A 19,969-nucleotide genomic window follows, 5' to 3' on the forward strand; every position below is an offset into this window, starting at 1 on the left:
AGGACAATATCCTAGTATGGATAACTATGCTGAAACCCTAAAATATTCCATATTTCTACAGCTTTCTGTTTCTTCCAGCTCAAAGAAAAATGGGGAAGTACTTTTAAGTATTAACTTACCAAAAATTACACTGCCGCTCTCCCAATTTCAAAGTTCGGTAATAGTTAAAACAATCTCTTACCCCAAATAAATAATTCATAAATCTGTGCTTGACCTTCCAGTTGTTCAATGGCCATGCAAAATTCTCAAGTTGAAGCTTTTCATTTACTAGTAATAATCTTACATTTATATTTTAATTACTTTTCCAATAACCAAATCATGGCTTTTCTTCAGACCACCTGCACAATATATTTTCATCTGAAAATGAAACTCCAATCTGGTATTTCAAACCGTGAGAGGAGAGGAAAACAATTCTGGTAAAATGGCATCATTATTATCTGATAGATAATATTATTTAATTCCCAATGTCTCCATTCTTCCCATGATACCAAGGGAGCTACCTACAAACAAAAACACAGACTACATCTGACTCATGTTATTTATCTTGAGTTATCTAACTTCATGGAGATGTTTAAAGGATAAGGTTAAAATTTATTCCCCAAATATTCATAGATGTTATTGTTCATTTAGTACATTCAATAACCACACCACTGTAAACAATAAAGTTCTTTTAAGAATTAATTCAAGCAATTATTTTGGAAAGGGCAACAATGGAAAAGAGCAGAAAGGTGGGGCAGGAGCCAAACAATTATTTAACAAAGCATTTCAAAACATATTTAAATGTTTAAGCAGCTGCATTCATTCATAATTACAAGCAAAAAGTAAGACATTTCTTTTGATGTTTTATTGGCATTAAAATGGTTGTAACTTTGGCAACTGATTCAGGGTAAAGACCTCCCTCTTCCTTTTAAAATGTTTAGATCTGTTTGTGATGAAGGCTGATGTTCATACTTCTTCAAATAAGTGAGAATCAGACAACATATACATAGCTTCCTGCAAGCTTTACAGAACTTTGGCTTAGGATCGTCCCTTATGTTTTCTAATTATGCATATGGGAAAGAGATATTAAATTAAAATATATATGACAAATGCCCCATAACACTTTTACAATGTCAGAAGATTCTGACTGGCTTTTTTTTTTAGTTTGCATAGGTCTTCTAGTTCAAAGATAAACAGACATGATCTTTCACTTGACTGTGTATGCATGAAGACCCAAAATAGGAGCAGTGACTGTAGTCAGGAAGCTCAATCTAAACAGCCTCTGATATACGGTTTCCTGCTTGAGCGGACTAGAAGACCTCCAAGGTCTCTTCCAACCCTATTATTCTATCTTCTACTGGAATGTAAAAAAATTCAATATCTCCACACAATAATCAATGTTTTCAATAGTAGCGAATATCTGTATCTGAATAATGTTTAAAAACCATTAATTTTCATAACAATTAAAAGCTAGGATTTTTAAACAAAGATTAATTTCTTGTCAGTTTTGCTGTACTTTTACCATGTTGTTTTCAGAAACCTCTCTAAAGCTTGCTGTAAATGATAGTGTTACTTTTGGAGAAATAGCTATAGCAATAGCAATAGTGCTTAGACTTCACAGCACTCTCTGAGAGGTTTACAACATCAGTATATGATGTATATATATCAGTATACCCAACAATCTGGGTCCTCATTTTACTGACCTTGGAAGGATGGAAGGCTGAGTCAACTTTGAGCCCATCAGGATCGAACTCCAGACTGTGAGCAGAGTTAGCCTGCAATACTGCATTCTAACCATTGTGCTGCCAGGGCTCTTGGACATGACAAGGCTCTGTTATTGGCCAGTCCTAAGGTTGTTTGGGAAAACATGACATCGGTTCTCGTTGCCCAACTCTGCACTTCCTTGAGAAGTTATGAATCATATTCATTCCAATTCATAGATTTAAAAAAGTAAGTACAAAACTCATGCCCAACTTACAGGAGCTTATTCTCTGGGAAGATAATGGACAGGAACAAAATACTATCAGGTAAACAGATGGCAGGTTAATTGTTATTGATTTCCAGCAAAAAACGAGTGCAATTTACAATATTTGAGGATTCCTAAAAGGCAAGTTGAGCCTTTCAGTAGAAACACTGAAGACTGTTATCTCTCACCCAATCACAACACCCCATGTTAAAAATACATTTCAGTGGTTAAATGTTACGTTGTTCCCATAGTCTCTACTTCAGGCTAGTGTATCCATGACTTCTCCTCAGCAGCAGCTGTTTTGCCTCAGAAGGAGGCACAGAGTAGTATTGCAGGCAGTAGAGGCAAAACTTTCCTGAACCTACAGCTCCTGCTATCTTTTGCTACTTCTCCTTGTCTCTTTGCCGTTGCTGACTGGGTTTGAGGAGGACCCTATGGTTGATGAGCTTCCACCTTGATGGTTGGGTTGACTCCTAGTGATGCGACTGGTGGTAGGATGGGTGGAGATGCTGGGTTGGTGCACAGCACCACCAGAGGGGATCAACCCATTGCCATTCTGGTTCTCTGCAGCTGAAGCCAAGTCACATGAAGGAACATAGAAAGATACAAGTGAAACAAGATCAACAAAGCTACAAAATTCAGTGTAATCTTGAAAACCAGAGTTAGTGTGAAAGATTTGTCCCTCCATATAAAATCCTGTACTGAGTTCTCAGACAAGGAACCGCAGAGGAGTATGAGCAAGAAAAATGATTCCTCCCCCCCCCCAAAAAAAAAAAAAATAGGTGAAAAGGTAGAGAAGCCAATGGGGGACATATTTGGTTGTTGGTTTCTGGATTGTGGCAACTTGATTTTGGACCTGGATTTCATTTCTTTGGTTAGAGTACAAATGCTAGATCCTCTGGCATATGATTCTGCAAGGAGGAACTTTTACAAGTTTGCAGAAAGTCACCAGGCAATGAGACCATGGCCTCTAGGCCACTGCTCTGTACGTCTCCTGCCAGTCAAACAGAGACTGACCCAGAAGTTGAGACTGACATCACACTAAGCAGGGATAGGGAACCTTCTCAGGGGCAGCAACTTACTCCCCTGAGCAGCTGAAAGCTCCCAGGGATTATCACAGTGCCCTTGCGCTCATTTTTCTGAGTCTTCCAAGGAGAGAGAATAATGGAAGGGGGGGGGATGGGCACAGGAAGTTTCATGAAGGTAAAGTGCTCCATTTCTACCACTGAAAAAAGTCCCCACAGCCAAGAATCATACCCATCTTTTAACGGCCCCGTTTCAATTCACTTTTGGGGGGTTTGGGAGAAATCTCAGGTGAAGGTTGGAGGCCTCCCGCTCCCTTCTCCACCCTTACTTTCAAATCCCCACATAAATATTGTTCCAATGAAGACTGGCTTCTCGGCTACTAAATCCTGAGATGCTTGGAGGACTCATGTGGCCTCTTGACTAGTGCATTGACGTACAGCTTGTTGACCATACAAAGCACTAATTTTATTCCCATGTAACATTGTCACAAATCATGGTTTATAAACCACAGTATCTAAATTAATACAGGTAGTCCTCAATTTACAGTCATTCATTTAGTGACTGTTCGAGGTTACAACAGCACTAAAAAAGGTGATTTGTGAACATTTACACATTTACAACTGTTACAGCATCCGCATGGTCATGCAATCAAGATTCAGGGGCTTGGCAACTGGCATGGATTTATGACAGTTGCGTTGTCCCAGGATAATGTAATCACCATTTATAATCTTCCCAGCTGGCTTCTGACAAGCAAAGTCAATGGGGGAAGCTAGATTTGCTTAAAGGCTGCATGATTCACTTAACAAGTGCAGTGATTTGCTTAACAACAGTCACAAAAAGGGTCATAAAATGAGGCATAACTCACAACTCAGTTTAGCAACCAAAATCTTGGACCCAATTATGATTGTAAGTCAAGGACTACCTCCATGTAACATTAAGCTAAAATCAAATAAATCATAATTAATGTGTGCAAACCGATCAAAATGAATGCGCAGAAGCATCAAAAGAGCCTTATGATGCAATATTATATGCAAGCCCAGATACATGTTTATGTACTAGCCAGCCAATAAATTAGCCCACTCTATATTTATAAACCTATAAATCAGATGGTCAGAATGTCATCAAGGCAAGAGCAAACCTTCCTCTCACTAGCTTGGATCCAGGTATATTACCTGTTGATGTAGAAGGTCCTGGTGTAGTTTGGGAGGCTGTAGGGGCTGCGTTGTCATTCGGTGTCTATAAGACAGAACCAAAACAACTATTTTAACCCATGCAGAAATTCTAGATTTAAAAGCCTTAGAGGACAGGGAGGAAACAAATCCAACCATCCACCCAGAATTATCTAAATGTGGGGAAAAATAGGAGGCATAAACTATACTAAAATACAAAACAAAAACCTCTTCCACAACAAAGCAACAAGATCTGGCTAGCATGATATTATCTGTTAAGATGTTATCTGGAAAATATTTCTGTGAGATAAATCCAGCCAACTAGTCAGTAAATTTGCTCCCATTTAAAGTCCTACTACTGTTGAGTTAGAGGCATTCAGGCATCCAATAAATTTGCCAAATCAGTATCCTGAGATTTTTGTATCATTATTTATTAGATTTGATTCTCGTATTTTCTCAGGAAACTCAAGGCTGGAAATATGGGGATTTTGTTCCCATGACTCAGTGAGGCATGTTTGGCTGAGACTGAATATAAATCCACCTGGTGAGTCTGCATGACTGAGGATGGACTTCAATTCAGGTTCTCTCTGTGCAATCCAGTGCATTAACCACAACACCACTCTTTTAAAAACCATGTAGGAGAACCTCTCAGCTTCTGCTTATCCCTTCACATTTCATCGAAGTGGCTCTTAAACCTGTAAGAACTCTCTCAGTTTACAGACCTGAAAAGTAATAAAAATTATCCCTTTTTTTTCTGAAAGGAAAGCCAGGATAGGCTTCCCAGCTTGAGGTGTCCATGAGAAGAGTCAATTTCTTCAATGTGGCTGGTGTAATTAGATAACCGAAGCCGTGATTCTTTTTAATGGCTACCACATCCATTGCTTGCACATAAAAGGAGTGGGGCTTGCATCCCTGGTCTTGCTTGACACTTGAGATCCATAACATCTTCTGCAGTCATTTCTCTAGATCACGGGTGTCAAACTCACCACGTCACATTTTCCCCCATTCGCAGAGCTGGGGTGGGTGTGGCCTGTGTGTGACGCATCTGGCCTGCAGGCTGCTAGTTTGACACCCCTGCTCTAGATGATCTGAATCTACATAATCCCTGACCAGTAATCACCTTGGTTGGGACTAGCAGAGGGTGAAGCCCAAAACATCAGGCTCACTTGTCCTGCATTAGATTGTGTAATTAAGTTGTGTAAGCTCCCTCAGTTGAGATTGACTTCTGAGCACTTTATGGAGGCAACCATATACTGTATATGTCACTGTCAAGAGAACTAAAGAGATCTTTCTCATTCCTTTTTTAATAATTTTTTTTTGTTTTCCAACTTCCTGGCTCAATCAATATTTCCAATATTGGTTGTTGGAGTCCTATCCATGTAAGCGTTCTTTTCGCTGATGATGTAAAGCTGTTCAATACCACAGACAATACTGCTACCCTACAAAAAGATCTTGACTATGTATCAGAATGGTCAAACAAATGGCAACTTCAAATCTCAACAAATAAATGCTCTGTCTTACATATTGGCAAAAAAAATCCGAAAATAAAATACAAGCTGAATAGTCAAGATCTTGTGATGATCTGTAAAGCAGGACCCAAAGCTCGGTTCCGCAGTAAAGGGCGCGCCATTTTGAAAAATCACCGTGACATCACGAGTGAGCGCTTGGTGATACTCATCTTTGAAAATTGCTTTTTTCAAAAAGATGATCGTCCGCGACCGGCGTTGGGACCCTGCTGTAAAGGACCTGGAATACTCACCCTAATGATCTAAGTGCTAGAGCACTGCAACTACATAGCCAAAAAGGCATTAAGAGTTGTTAACCTAATCCTACGTAGCTTTTTTTCTGGTAATATCACACTACTAACCAGAGCATACAAAACATTTGCTAGACCAATACTCGAATACAGTTCATCAGTCTGGAACCCACATTACGTATCTGATATTAGCACAATTGAGAAAGTCCAGAAATATTTCACAAGAAGAGTTCTCCACTCCTCTACTGTTGTAGAATACCTTATGCCACCAGACTTGAAATTCTAGAACTAGAAAACCTTGAATTACGCCGTCTTCGGTCTGATTTAAGCATGGTATATAAAATCATACATTGCAATGTCCTACCTGTCAATGAATACTTCAGCTTCAACCATAACAACACAAGAGCACACAATAGATACAAACTCAAAGTTAACCGCACCAAACTTGATTGCAGGAAATATGACTTCAGCAATAGAGTGGTCAATGTCTGGAATACTCTACCCGACTCTGTAGTTTCTTCCCCAAACCCCAAAAACTTTAACCTTAGACTATCTACTATTGACCTCACCCCTTTCCTAAGAGGTCTGTAGGGGGCGTGCATAAGCGCACCAACGTGCCTACCGTCCCTGTCCTATTGTTTCTCTTATTCTTCTTTTATTTTTGTTATATGTACCCATTTCATGTATTCACAACTATGTATACACTTATACTTATTATCTTGTAAACAATTGGCAAATCAAATAAATAAATAAATAAATAAATAAAATAAGCCAGTCTCCTTTAGTTTAGCTTCTGAGTCCAAGTTGGGCCAATGCTGCCATCTGCTGAAATTTTATCTTGATAGGTACACATAAAACCTGGCTTCTACAAAATCTAAAACAAGCCCGGGATTTTAAAGAGAAGAAATGCAACAGGAGATGGTTATCACAAGAGACGTATTTTTAAAGGATTCTGCTTCAGCAAAAAGAAATGGCAAGAAAAGTACCAGTCATGATGTGATTGGGCAAGGAATGGTTCTTAGACTTATAAAATCCATCATTAAGCATTTATTTCACACCTCAACATCAGTTCAGACAAAGGTCCTTGGATTTTTCTTAATTTCCTTAATACACACACACACACACACACACACACGTATGTATACACATATAGCGTAGGTTGGACATAAGCTTGGTCAATGAAAATTTAAACCTTTAAAATGTAACTATGAATGATACATAGAGTAATAGATTGCTTCTGAACATACATACACACACGCATACGCAGAAGCAATCTATTACTCTATGTATCATTCATAGTTACATTTTAAAGGTTTAAATTTTCATTGACCAAGCTTATGTCCAACCTACGCTATTTCGGAGTCACGTAAGTCACTAAGAACAACCAAACTAAGGCAATTCTTATACTTACATTTTTGTTTTGTGACTGCTGGGCAACATAGTCAGGATTTGGCTCACTGAAATTTGGCACTTCTGAATAAACCATACAAAACCTAGAGAGCAGAAGATCCAATTGTCATTCAACTGATGATTTTTTTTCTTTATTCTTTTTAATTCCCTCTCTCCAATAATACATACTGCCCTGTCGTAATGAAACTGCAATATGTCCTATAGTGGCTTATAGCTCATTTGAAAAATAAACCCCAAGTCTTACAATCAAAGTGACTTGAGAACAAAAGAAAAAAAAAACAGTTAGACAGAAGAATGGAAACAAAATGAGAAATTATAAGTGGAATGGAAATCCATCTGGTACTCTAAGGGTTATAGCTAAGCTTCTTTGAAGATAAACTGAAGACTGCTGCCCTCTGCCCCACAAACAGGTGCTAGAACGTCCCTTTTCTCCCCTCTAGGGCAGCAAGATGGAATAGCCATGCAAAACAATCAAACTACCTTTAACTTTTCTCTGGCAAATACAAACTTTTAAAAGCTCTGCTTTTCCAAACAATAGGCTTTAAAGGGAGGTGGGTAGAAAGAATAAAGGCGGGAAAATATTAACTCAAGCTATTGAAATTAAAACTTGACCAGCCAACAATGGCAACACTATGAATCTGGTGTTAATGTTCATATTGTTTGTAAATGAAAGAAATCCAGAGACAGATACAGTGAGTTCCTGTTGCAGATCAAAGGAGGCGGGGGGCGGGGGTAGCTCTGTCTCAGACATCAACTAGGAAATGCATCAAACATCAGCTTTATTTGACCTTCTAGTACTTGGGAAAACTTGTTTTATCTGGACATTTAAGATCAACCCATCATTAGTGGAATAAATACATCAAGATCATTCTAACATTAAAATTGAGCATTATGTAACAGTCTTTGAGATGTTCAAAGATCCAGCTTTAAAGGGGGAAAGGTCAAGTGAATTAGAGGATGCACATAGCACCTGCTAGCAGTTCCTTAAATCAGACACATCTTTTCAAGGAATGTGAGGCAATATCTGTACAACCCCAGAAAAGATTCGTGGAATTGAATTTTTAGGAAATGAAAGAGCCAGTTTGGTCTACTGGTTAAGGCACCAAGCTAGAAACTGGCAGACTATGAGTTCTAATCCTGCTTTAGGCATAAAATGCTGGCTGAGTGACTTTGGGCCAGTCACTCTCTCTCAGTCCAAACCACCTTGTAGGATTGCTGTTGTGGGGAAAATATGAGGAAGGTGTATTAGATATGTTCGCTGCCTTAATTATTTAAAAAGATAATAAAGGCAAGATTAAAATAAAATAAATTTTCAAGAGGAGTTACATGATCACCCCATGCATTCTGAATTACCTTCTCCTCTTCGACCTGCACATGCTTAATATTATTCCTTGTCCTTGTTCACTACATTTTTTCCCCAAGGCCTGTCTTATTAGCCTAAGGATAGTGAACCCCTATAGCTCTATAAAGTGATCTAACAGTGGCAACACATGGTAAAAATACATAAATACATAAAACAGTGGTAATACATGGCAATGCATAAGCAGTTTAATAAAAATCATCATGACAAATCTTTATCAGCACAAATAACTGTAATAATTCAGTATGTAATTTCTCAGTGAAATATTACTGGGAAAACTAGAGGTTCACTGTAAGAAGGAACATAAAACGTATCTTGATTCAAAATGAAATGTAAATTAATTTCAGCATAAGGTGGGAACATTTATCCTAGTGAATTAAGAAGTGGTGGCATAACATTTGAGCTGTGAATCATGCAGTGATTTCTTCATGACAGATGGACTGTTAAATGTAACCAGAAATATGATAACGAAGCAAAAGAAGATGTCTTCCATGGTTTCAGATACTTTACATCTTCTAGGGCAGAACTATTCTTTAGCAAAAATCTGTCTTTGCACAAAATTGGAAAAATATCCACCTAATAACCATCCCCTAATCCTAGGAAGAATCACTGAAATAAACTTACTCTCCAACTTTCTGCAGATCTCCTCCACGTCCAGTGTACAGTGTCAAGCAGCCTTTGAAAATCGATGAGTACCTGATAAAGAAAAACTCATGATTAAAAAGCAGCACACAATTCCTAGTTTTGCTCAAAAATAAATCTGTCTTTCTGTTGCATCGCATGAAGCTCTACCAATATACTATCTGTACAATGCTTGTTTGACCTTCACTGAAATAAAGCAACCTTCTACTCAAAAATGCTAATAGGTGCAAAAGAGATTACATGTTCTTAAATCTCATTGAAACCAGTAATACCTTGAATTCAACAGACTTACTTCAATAGAGTACCCTTGAATTAAAAAAAACTTACTTTCAAGGAGCCATGTACGGGATCATGCTTTTAAGTTTTCTAGATTTGCTCCAATTATTGGAATTGAACAAAAAGTGTTTAGTTAGTTGGGCTGACTGCAGAGTATGGCAAACATATTAGTGTGTTGGGTGTCTGCTAGCATGTTCATTCATATTTGTACAGAACATCAAAAATGGTCAGAGCAATCTTACAGGATGCTCTGCTTGTATACAGGTAGTTCTTGTTTAGTGACTGTCTCATTTAGCAATTGTTCAGTGTTATAACAGTGATGAAAAACTTTACAACCAACTCTCACATTTGCAACCCTTGTAGGTCTCTAAACCAGAGGAAAGCTGAAGTAAGATCATAAGATCACAGCAATAGTTTCATTTAGCAACTGCTTCTCTTAACAACTGAGTTGCCAGTCCCAATTGTAGTCATTTAAAGTAGACTACCTGTACACCACTTTTAATAAGCAGATTCATAATGTCTGTGTTTGGTTTACTATCATCTACTCAGTAAGCAAATTTGGATGGATTCAAATTACATACTGAGCCATAAATCATAGTTTATAAACCACAATAGTTGGGTTCAACTCCACATGCTAAGTCAAAATTAAGCAAACTAAATTATGACCAAGGGCAATGCATAAAGCTTCAGTCTGCCTTTGTGTAAATAAGATGAAAATGAACCTTTAAAAAATGTACATTTGCAGAATAAAATATGTACAAATCTAAGAATTAGGTTAAATGTTGCAGATTAGACTGATCCCAAGAATTATAGACAGTTTTTAAATTAGGGTTGATGAAAGCTTTTTCTGCTGGGTCTAAAACATCTGGTAGCCCAAGACTGCATGGCCAATGATGAGGATTGTTGAAAGGTATTAATTCAGCTTCATCTAGAAGTTTCAGATTCCTCCCTCCACTGCCTTAAACTTTCCTAACAAAATTTAGAAAAGTGGTGAAACACGTTAAATAACTAATTTGTATGAAGTGATTTGAGCACTTTCCACAGAACAGCCAAGTCATTCTTGCTGCACTCTTGACGTAGGGTTTAGCCACAGCCTCAAAAATAACACTTCCTCCCTCAGCTTCTCCCAAGCTGTTCTCTCTTGGAAAAATCCCCCATACCCTTTGGTGAGTCGGATGATATCGCCCGGCTGGATTAGATTTCCAACATCATCCCATACAGAGATGTTTATGCTGCCTGTTTTGTCAGCTACTTTACAGGTCCGTACTTCATGACCATCCTTGGTCTTGGTCACCCGGCCTAGTGATAGAACAAGAACCACAATTCAAGACAATTGCAAGGATCTGTTTCCATGAGTGAAGGAGAGGTTTTTATCAGTCACTGCTTCACTCCAAATACATCCCACCTTCACCTGCAGATTCCTTTAAGCCCAGAAGTTTAAATACGGAGTGTGTGTGTGTGTGTGTAAAATTGGAAGTAAATCATTTAGATTATCTCAACATTACTGTTTTTGCTGAGAGTTCAGTCTACTTCTCCACATCATAGGAACGTTTTCATGATCAGCAGTGGTAATCATGCCATACCGGTAGTCCTTTCTTAACAAGGATAATTGGGACCAGAATTTCCATCACTAAGTGATGCGATCATATAGTGGCATTCCTTGTAGCTATCCTTAAGCGAGTTCTGTCATAAATTTGAACAGTCACTGAATGAATGATCATTAAACAAGACCTGTATTACTTTCCCCCTCATATAAGACTGCAGTTTTAAAACCACTTAGGTGTACTGTAAGTAGATACCATTGAGTTCCCTAGAAGGTAATATATAGTAAACCAAGGGTCTTCAAAATTGGCAAGTTTAAGACTTGTGGACTTCAACTGCCAGAATTCCTGAGCTACCATGACTGGATGAGGAATTTTGGGAGCTGAAGTCCACAAGTCTTAAAGCTGTCAAGTTTGAAGACTCCTGTAATAAACTTTTTAAACTTAGAAGCCAATAAGTACTACAAATTGTTTGGAGTACAAAGGGGGAAGTCAGAAATTAAATACTTATGTATATTATTCTTAAGGATGTTGTTTTTTCTTATTTTTTAACATTATAAATAATACTTTAGTGGAGATTTTGGCACTGCTCAAAAATATATACTTTTTTTGTATAATGAAAATAGTTCAATGTACTTTGTTTGGTATGTTTTACTTTCACTAATGCTATTTTGAACATTAAAACATTAGTAATTCTGTCCATTTATATAAAGTATCTTTGATAAAAAAATTCAATTTTGTTTTAAATGATTTTTTAAAAAATCTGGTCAATAACCAACATTTTTTGAAATAAGACAGCAATTAGTTAATCAATGAGGGAAAGGAAATCATTACAAAGCAATTACAAAAAATACTTTAGTAAAATACTTTACCCAGAATTTAAGCATTCTAGTGAAATAAGCATGTAGCTTGGTCTCCCAACTGCTTATATATTGATTTTAGAAAAATAAACCTGTCTTCTCTTCCATGTGACTTACCTGTTTCCAGCACAATGAATATAAGATTTAGATTTTTCATGCCTGGTTTAATATCCTTCACCAACGTTTCTGTTGTCATGTTAAATGGCTTCTGATTTCCAGTACCTGGCAAATAATTTTAAGTAGTCTTATATTCATAGATAGAACAAATAAAAAAATGCTGATTGTAGGAGACAACTATTCTACTTTAATCTTGAAGATATTACTTATGTACTCTTCTACTGATATAAAACACAGCCCATGTCTAAATATGTAAGATTATAAAGACATATACAAGATGTGTAAGTTAAATTTATTCCTCCCATTATCACATTCTTCCTTCTGCTATGATTACTTGCAAGAAGTTGATATATTTTGTGCCCCATACCAAGAGAGAAAGTGAACAAGACTCACTTTTAAACAAAAAGATACTTGTAAAATACAGTAATGTGCACCTGTACTTTTAGAAGCATCTTTCTGTTTAAAAGTTGTTCACTTTCTCTCTTGAATAGCTGACACATTAGCCTATGATGTTTAAAACAAATATAAAATATTGTTCTGCAAGTGCCTTGTGATTCCATATAGCTTTCGTTCGCGGAAGCTTTTCCAGTTTGTCAGAATCACATGAAGTTGGGCAAATAGTATCAACTTCTTGCAAGTAATTGTAGAAGGAAGAATGTAGGGTTTAAAACAAACCCTACATTTTAACATATAAGGGTTGGATTGAAATAGCACATTAAGACATAATTTGATTTTTTTTCTTAGTATGTTGTGTGAATCCAATCAACTGTGGCTTGGTAAGCAAATTATGGCTCAATATATAAACCCAACTAATATTATCCAAATCGGTGACCTAATTTGAAAAATCCAAAATAAAAAACAACAGCAACGTGAAGTTAAAGTACATATGCAAGAAATCAATTTCTACAATATTTGTGTATCAAGAAAGAAGCAGAATATTACTAGAAATTCTGTACACCATCCCCAGGCTCAGACACCTTCTATCCCAAGCACACCTTAATTTCCCTGATCATAAAATGCACATCTATAAATTTATGAGAAACTTCCTTGGTAGGGATTTCAATTGCAAATGTTTTACACACAATTCCTGTAAGATACACAGAAAATAACTGTAGTTTTAATCAACTCGCCACAAAAGACATATAATACTGTCATCCCCCGCCAATGTAAAAGCTTTTAGTGATTATAACTTTAGAATGTGTACATAAAATCACATTCTTTTATAGATTCCTTGTTTCCCTATTGCTAAGAGGGCAGAAGCTTTCTGACACTTCTTGGGAAATTATAAAGAAAATTAGTCTCTCCAGTACATTCTTGAGTGTAATCAATCCAAGTATCTAAAAGGATGACTATAAAATATACCCTCCCCTCCCCCATATCCACTCCCAAATTCCATCCATGTTTAAGCTGCTGTTGCCAATTTTTTTTTCTTCAAATTATGAGCTCATTCTGGTATTTTATAAAAGCTTGTAATGCAGTTTTATCGGCTTTTAGCTCCCCCTGATCATTGTTACAATACCTACTTTGAACAAAACTTAATAATTTTTCAGCACATGTAGAAAGCCAGTTTCAAGGGAGGTTGTGTGGCATCCTTGATCTGGTCAGAGGTTTCATTCCACTGTGAAAAGAAAAACAAATAAAGTACTTTCCATTGTTTCTTAGGGAATCATTTATCCTCATCCTGATCAAATTACATCTTCTAGCAGTTCTTTGCTATGGGATTCCTCTCCGTATGAAGCAGATATACTATTGCTCCTAAATAATATGCTTGCATTGTAATAATACAATTAAATGAAACATAGTTAAAAAGTTCAATAGAACAACTTAGTCAATATGCTAGTGAGCAGACTCGTTCCTACTGAACATGGATTCTGCTGGCCCTGTAACATGCCCATATATTTTTGTGCTATGTCCAAAGCAACAAACAGTCTTCCGAAATCGCACATTCTTCTCACCTACAATCTCATGGCTATTAATTACATCTTGCATAAAAGAAAGTCCCCATCACCACTTTTCCAGTGAAACAGCCAGATATGAACGTCCACTTGCAGACATTCCAGGAAGTATCCTGCAGCGTCCAGCCCAGCCAATCACAGCACAAGACAATCCTTCGACATGCAGGAATGTTCCAATCTTCCAGCCAATTGCAAGCTGATAAAGCATTAAAGTGACAGTACCAACAACTGTAGACATTGTAGGGGGGAAATCCGCGATTGGCTATGGTAGCCCAAAAATAAGAGCCTGGAGCATCTTTTTAACAGGCTTTATTGCAAGGCATGAGGTTTCATAAACTGCAGGTCGCTTTATCAGATGCGTGGAGTAGCTCAACTGTTGAACGATTTAAATAGGTACCATACCTATTTAATGAATAGATGAAGGAGGGAGAGGGGAAGACTTTGGGTGCACAGATGAAGGTTGCATGGGAACAAATTACAAATTGTTTATCAATTAGTCTTTTAAAAAAAAATTACTGTTTGTTAAGATCTTCTGAAATAGCCTGAAACTTATTGATGTAAGTATGACTATCTCAATTTTTAACTGCCAACAACTGATTACAAGCAGAGTGTTTTCTACTCCAAAAAACAATTTGCAACTTATTCAAATCTTGATGTTCAAGAACTTAACTAGTGGACTCAAGGCATGCAGTATTTCAATCAATTTTGAAGTTAGTACATCATTGAATGCCTTCCTTTTGGGTTTCATTTAAATATGGGCACAAGCTGGATTGCAAAAAATTAAAAACAAACAGTACAATTAATGGGCACCTTTGTAACATCCCACAAAATATCCCTAATTTATTGAATGCATTTTCAGTTAAAAGTTAGATTTGGATTGAAATGTATTTTTTCTTGTTCATAGTTACAGCTTTTGCATTTAATAAAAATATGCATACACTGGCCAATTTTCACTTACATAAGATTATCTGTGTGTTGATGTGACATGATTATTCAAAGGACCTGGATTAATTACCAAAATTTGTCTGGCTGAAGAGGAAGAATCTTCTTCATGGAGATCTGTCCAGCTAGATGTTTTTATTCTGTATCATTTGCAATCCCACAACAGGATTGGCATCGTATGACAACTGGTTGCCAGGACACCCTAACTGTTGTTATTCTGCAGGTGGTCAGATGTGAGTTGTTACATTCCATGCTGGGCTAAAGGAATGAGCTGGGGTGTTGGTATTGTATTGCTCTCCTTCACCAAACTGCCTAATTTCCTTGAAGGGGTAATTGTGGTTTCCTCAGCCTGTTACTATGGGGTGATGATTTCAACCTCCTTTCATTGGGATCTGAGACAGCTTGGGAATTCATAAGCAAACATTCACTGTGTAGTAATATGTCAATTATTCAGTTCTTGGGAACTTTTCCAACAATCCATTGTCACGGGCAGCTCACTTCCTTATTATTTACTAAACTTGTATGGCACTGGACTCCCAGCAACTGTGGACAGTTTACAAATTGTTAAAAAAACTTAAGACTAGAAAACAACAAGAGCAAAAATGGGAGAAATAACAAGTTCAGATTGGGACAATGAGAAAGAAGAAAAGAGGGCTTTAATCATGCATGCCAAAGGCCTGGGCAAAGAGCCTTATTGCGATATGAAACTGGTCAAGACAGAGCCTGGAATGACACTTGTGGAAAACAAGAAGTGATAGGCTACCTGACATAAGTGTCCAGGTTCTATCCCAAAGGCACATTCAGCAATTTACACTTCTTGATCTTTAGGCAAGTTTCATATTAATTGACTTTGGACAAATATTTTGTTTGAGGATAGGACCTTCAAATCAAGGTTTACTGCAATTAATTATTATACAAATGATGTGAATGTGAATTTAATAGACATTTGGATTTAATGGACATGCGCTTCACTCAAATGGTTCGTTAAATTGAGATTTTATTGAATATCCAATACATAGGTCCTTCCTCCATAGAAGATATATATCATGTAGAGGAATTACAACATGGAAGCATTTTTCAGCAACTTTTGTTCCCAGTTCTAAAGGTTTGATGACTCATTTATAATATTTTAAAGCTCAGATGAAGAAAAAATAGCACCCCAGAAGCATCAGCGACAATCACATTCAGTTCCATCCTTTACTGATTTGTCTGCCGCTTGTCATATTTTTGCAAATACAGTATACCCTCAGTTCTTGTGGGCCTCTCATTAATGACCAACTACTGCTTTAATTTAATCTTCTAGTCCTAGAAGTTCTTCTAAAAAAGGAATATCTTCTAAGATATCTTGGATGCTGAGATGTTTATTGTACAAATTTCAGCACATTTTTCCATCTTTTTTTTTATCTTCAATCACTATCTTTCAAATGGATTCATTTACCATTCCAAATGAAGATTGGCATCTCCTGGAATTCAGAGATCTTTTGAAAAAAAACACCTTGCTTTTCTGTGTTTATGTTCATCTTTATGGTCTTTACAGATATTGATGTAATACTGCTTCTTGTCTCTGCTAATTGTTGTCTGAAATTTTTCATTACATTTCTTCCTGAGATCTTTCTCTCTTGGCTTCGGCTTCTTCTCTCATCTCTTTTTGGCTACCATTTTTCACCATCTATTCTGATCTAGTTTGCTTTTTTTCCCTTAATCTTTAGCAGTCTCTTTGTACAGGGATCCTTTCATTTCTTTTCACAATTCCTCTTACTCCCTACCAATTAAGTCATTGACTTCAAAGTGATTCCTGATAATGTCCTTGAAAATGGAGTTTTTGAAACTGGATTGCTGGAAATCAGTAAGTCATTCTCATGCTTCATTTCAGTTTCATAGGCCATATAATCCAAGTATGTTTTCCTCTTTATTGTTCCTAATTTTGGCATTCTAACTCCAACCACAAGAAGCACTTCTTGCTTATAAATTGATTGCAGATTGAATTTAATCAGAAAATTCCTCAATCTCTTTTCCTCAAACATCAGTGGTTAAAAACAACAGTGTTACTCTTTTTTTGTGGGTGTCCAATGTAGCACACAGTACTGTATGAACTTCTGACCACATGTCAGAATACCAATCCATTTCAATTTCCTGATGCCCAAGATGTCAATGTGCAGTTGATTGATTTAGTATTTAACATATTCAGTTTTCGCATGTTCATGTTTCTAATATCCTGCTGCCCACTATAATCCTGCCTTTGTAGTTTTGGATTTTCTTTTCCTGCATGACATCAGCAACTAGACATTAGAGATTTTTTTAAATCTGGCTACATCATAAACAGCATAAGTACACTACTATAAAAGATCCTCAGCTCTTCCACAACAGCAGTTGGGTATCATTCCTCTAGAGAGCTCATCATCTGGCCTTATTTTGTCAATCTTTGTCTTGTCTATCCATGTGGTTTTTCTTGGTAAAATACAGAAATGGTTTAGTATTGCCTACTTCCACACAGCATGAAATTATATCTTTGTCATTTTCCTTGCTTTGTGATTGAGATGCCTGATCCTTGTGAAATGTACTTTGTCCTGTGCTTGAGTGTGCCCTTTTTGGTATTCTAATTATTGTTATCTGACCCCCATTGTGGCTGGGAGGTCATGCCCTATCCTTAGAGCTGGGGGCGGGGGAATGTAGATTTTAGAAGTCTTTGTTTTTCTGCTTTTAATCCCATCAGTTCAGCCTTCTGTGGGAGCTGTAGCTGAAGGTGTTTTGTTTATGAATGGAGTTGTCTGGCTTTCTGTAAATGGATCCTGAATGGAAAGCTCCAGTTTTCTAAATAAATACAAAAGTATATTATTTATAAAACTTAATTGTTGTAGGGACTGCTTGGAGTGCTTTCCTGGTAGTGGAGAGAAGTGAATGATTTGATCCTAGGAAAGCCTCTTTTCTGAGGGGGGTGGGTGCTGACTTCCTACACTACCATATACTGGGATATAAAAGTCCAGGTGACCACTTTATGATAGCATGGTTTTTTTCTATCTATACTGCCATCTTATGGTCATCTGAATTGTTGCAAACCAAAGATGGTACCATGTTTCTCCAAAAATAAGACCCAACTGGAAAATAAGCCCTAGCATGATTTTTCAGAATGCTCATAAGCCCTACCCCAAAAATATGCCCCAATTAAGATAATCAGCCAGACGGATGCATTTAGTATGTCCGCTGCAACACATGATGAATGTATTGAATTATAAAATAATATAATATATAATTAAATATAATTAAATAATATTATTAACACTAATACTTAAAATAAATGATAATATAAATTATAATTAACTATTTGTAAATACCTAAGTGGGCGCCTTTGGACGAGAGGTAAATGCCTATGTAAACAGATGAACTTGAGACTTATTGCCAAAGGACCAATTGGAGTACAGACTCTATGTACGGTATGAATAATGTGCGCATTTGATAACAGACATGTTTCATAATTCAATATATTGTGTGTTGTAACAGACATATTTAATGCACTCGTGTGAAATAAAGGTTTTCTGAATTTTGGTACTGCCAATTTTTCGTCATTTTTGTGTGGACCATCATTCTTAACTGTCAGCATTTTTGTTGCCACTCCTGTCTTGTAAATCTTCAATTAACACTTGATTTAATGCAGACATGTCAAACACAAGCCACCCCGGAGATGGCGAGAGACCAACCCTTGCCACCCTGGCCCACCCCAGCTGAGCATTGCTCGGCGCATGCATAGGACACATGGAACGTGCAGGGGATGACGGTGTCTGGCAGCAGCCACAGCCCACCCGCCCTGTCACAGCCATGGGCAAGCAAAGAGAGATGGTGGGAGGGAATGGTGGGAGGGAATGGGCGGGCAGCCTCCCCCCATGCCTCTGCTTCCATCTACTGCTTGTTGCCCCGTGGTCGCAGCGCTCAAACTCACCTGCACTGCGTGGGCTATGCAGCCCCAAAATATGCTGGCCAAGGGGCTGGTGTGCTGTGGCTTCTGCCAGACACCGTCACTACCACACACTTGCCACCTGTGTGCATGCTGGGGGGGGGGGACTGGCCGAGTTGGGGTGGCAGGGGCTGGTTCTTCACCATCTCCAGGGTGGCCCCGTGGGCCAGATATGGGCCCATCTGGCCTGTGGGCCTTGTGTTTGACATGTCTGTTGTACATGAAAAAAATAAAACATTACCTGAAAATAAGCCTCTGAGCAAGAATTAATATAAGACTCAGTCTTATTTCCAGGGAAACACGGGTATCTCCATTCCCTGCACCTGGTCTGCATTGAAATAGTTGTTTAGTTTTGTTTTAGTCCTATGAAACCAGAGGCTTTCTGCTTTTTTGTCCTGTGTGAACCCTGCTGTGATTTAATCAGTCATCATCAATAGTTAAACAAGCTATGTGCTTTGGTGCAATACGTAAATCCAGTCATAAGAGAACATAGCAAAATGAGATGGTGTTTTTTTAAATAGACTGTACATTTTAACAGACTGTACATATCATTTAAAGGGGTATAGAAGCCTGGACAAAAGCTGCATTTTTTAAAAATTTCAGTGGAACTTTAGGGAAACTTGAAATAAGAATCAGCGAAGAACTGGAAATGCCCGTCTTCCTTGTCAGAACAAAGAATATTGAAAACCCCCGTTTTACCTAGAGCTCAAGGGCTACTCTAGTAAAGACAAAAGTTCCAGTTAAGTTTTGCAAATATACATGTCTGGTTTTTTTTCTGCCTTTGTGCAGGAATGTTGATTCGCTCTGGCCTTTAACCCGGTTCCCATTTTTAAAAACACCAGCATTACTTGAAGATCAGGTAATATGATGCTTTGGGAAGAGGACTCATGAAGTGCGATGATCGACTGTGTGAATGCCCGCGTGTTTGGAGTGCCTGGGGAATCACACCACATTACAAACACTTCCTCGTAAAGGAGGCAGCAACACAACAGACAAGCAGGCAAGCTTCCCCGCTTCGCGA

At 37.6% G+C, this 19,969-nt stretch overlaps 1 protein-coding gene across 1 annotated transcript; it reads right to left on the bottom strand.

The window, feature by feature from the left end:
* Positions 1-829: 829 nt before the first annotated feature.
* NABP2 (nucleic acid binding protein 2) lies at positions 830-14,172 on the bottom strand. The gene is made up of 8 exons (XM_026680036.2): positions 14,058-14,172; positions 13,626-13,720; positions 12,103-12,207; positions 10,745-10,883; positions 9,291-9,362; positions 7,308-7,389; positions 4,144-4,207; positions 830-2,515 (listed from the first exon to the last, which is right to left on the bottom strand). The coding sequence occupies exons 3-8, from the start codon at positions 12,179-12,181 to the stop codon at positions 2,319-2,321; spliced, it is 633 nt and encodes a 210-aa protein (XP_026535821.1). The 5' UTR covers positions 12,182-12,207; positions 13,626-13,720; positions 14,058-14,172; the 3' UTR covers positions 830-2,318.
* Positions 14,173-19,969: the final 5,797 nt, after the last annotated feature.

Source organism: Notechis scutatus, chromosome 2 (assembly GCF_049901735.1).
Source record: "Notechis scutatus isolate UNSWTSFEM ecotype Mainland chromosome 2, rNotScu1.2, whole genome shotgun sequence".
Classification (NCBI taxonomy): domain Eukaryota; kingdom Metazoa; phylum Chordata; class Lepidosauria; order Squamata; family Elapidae; genus Notechis; species Notechis scutatus.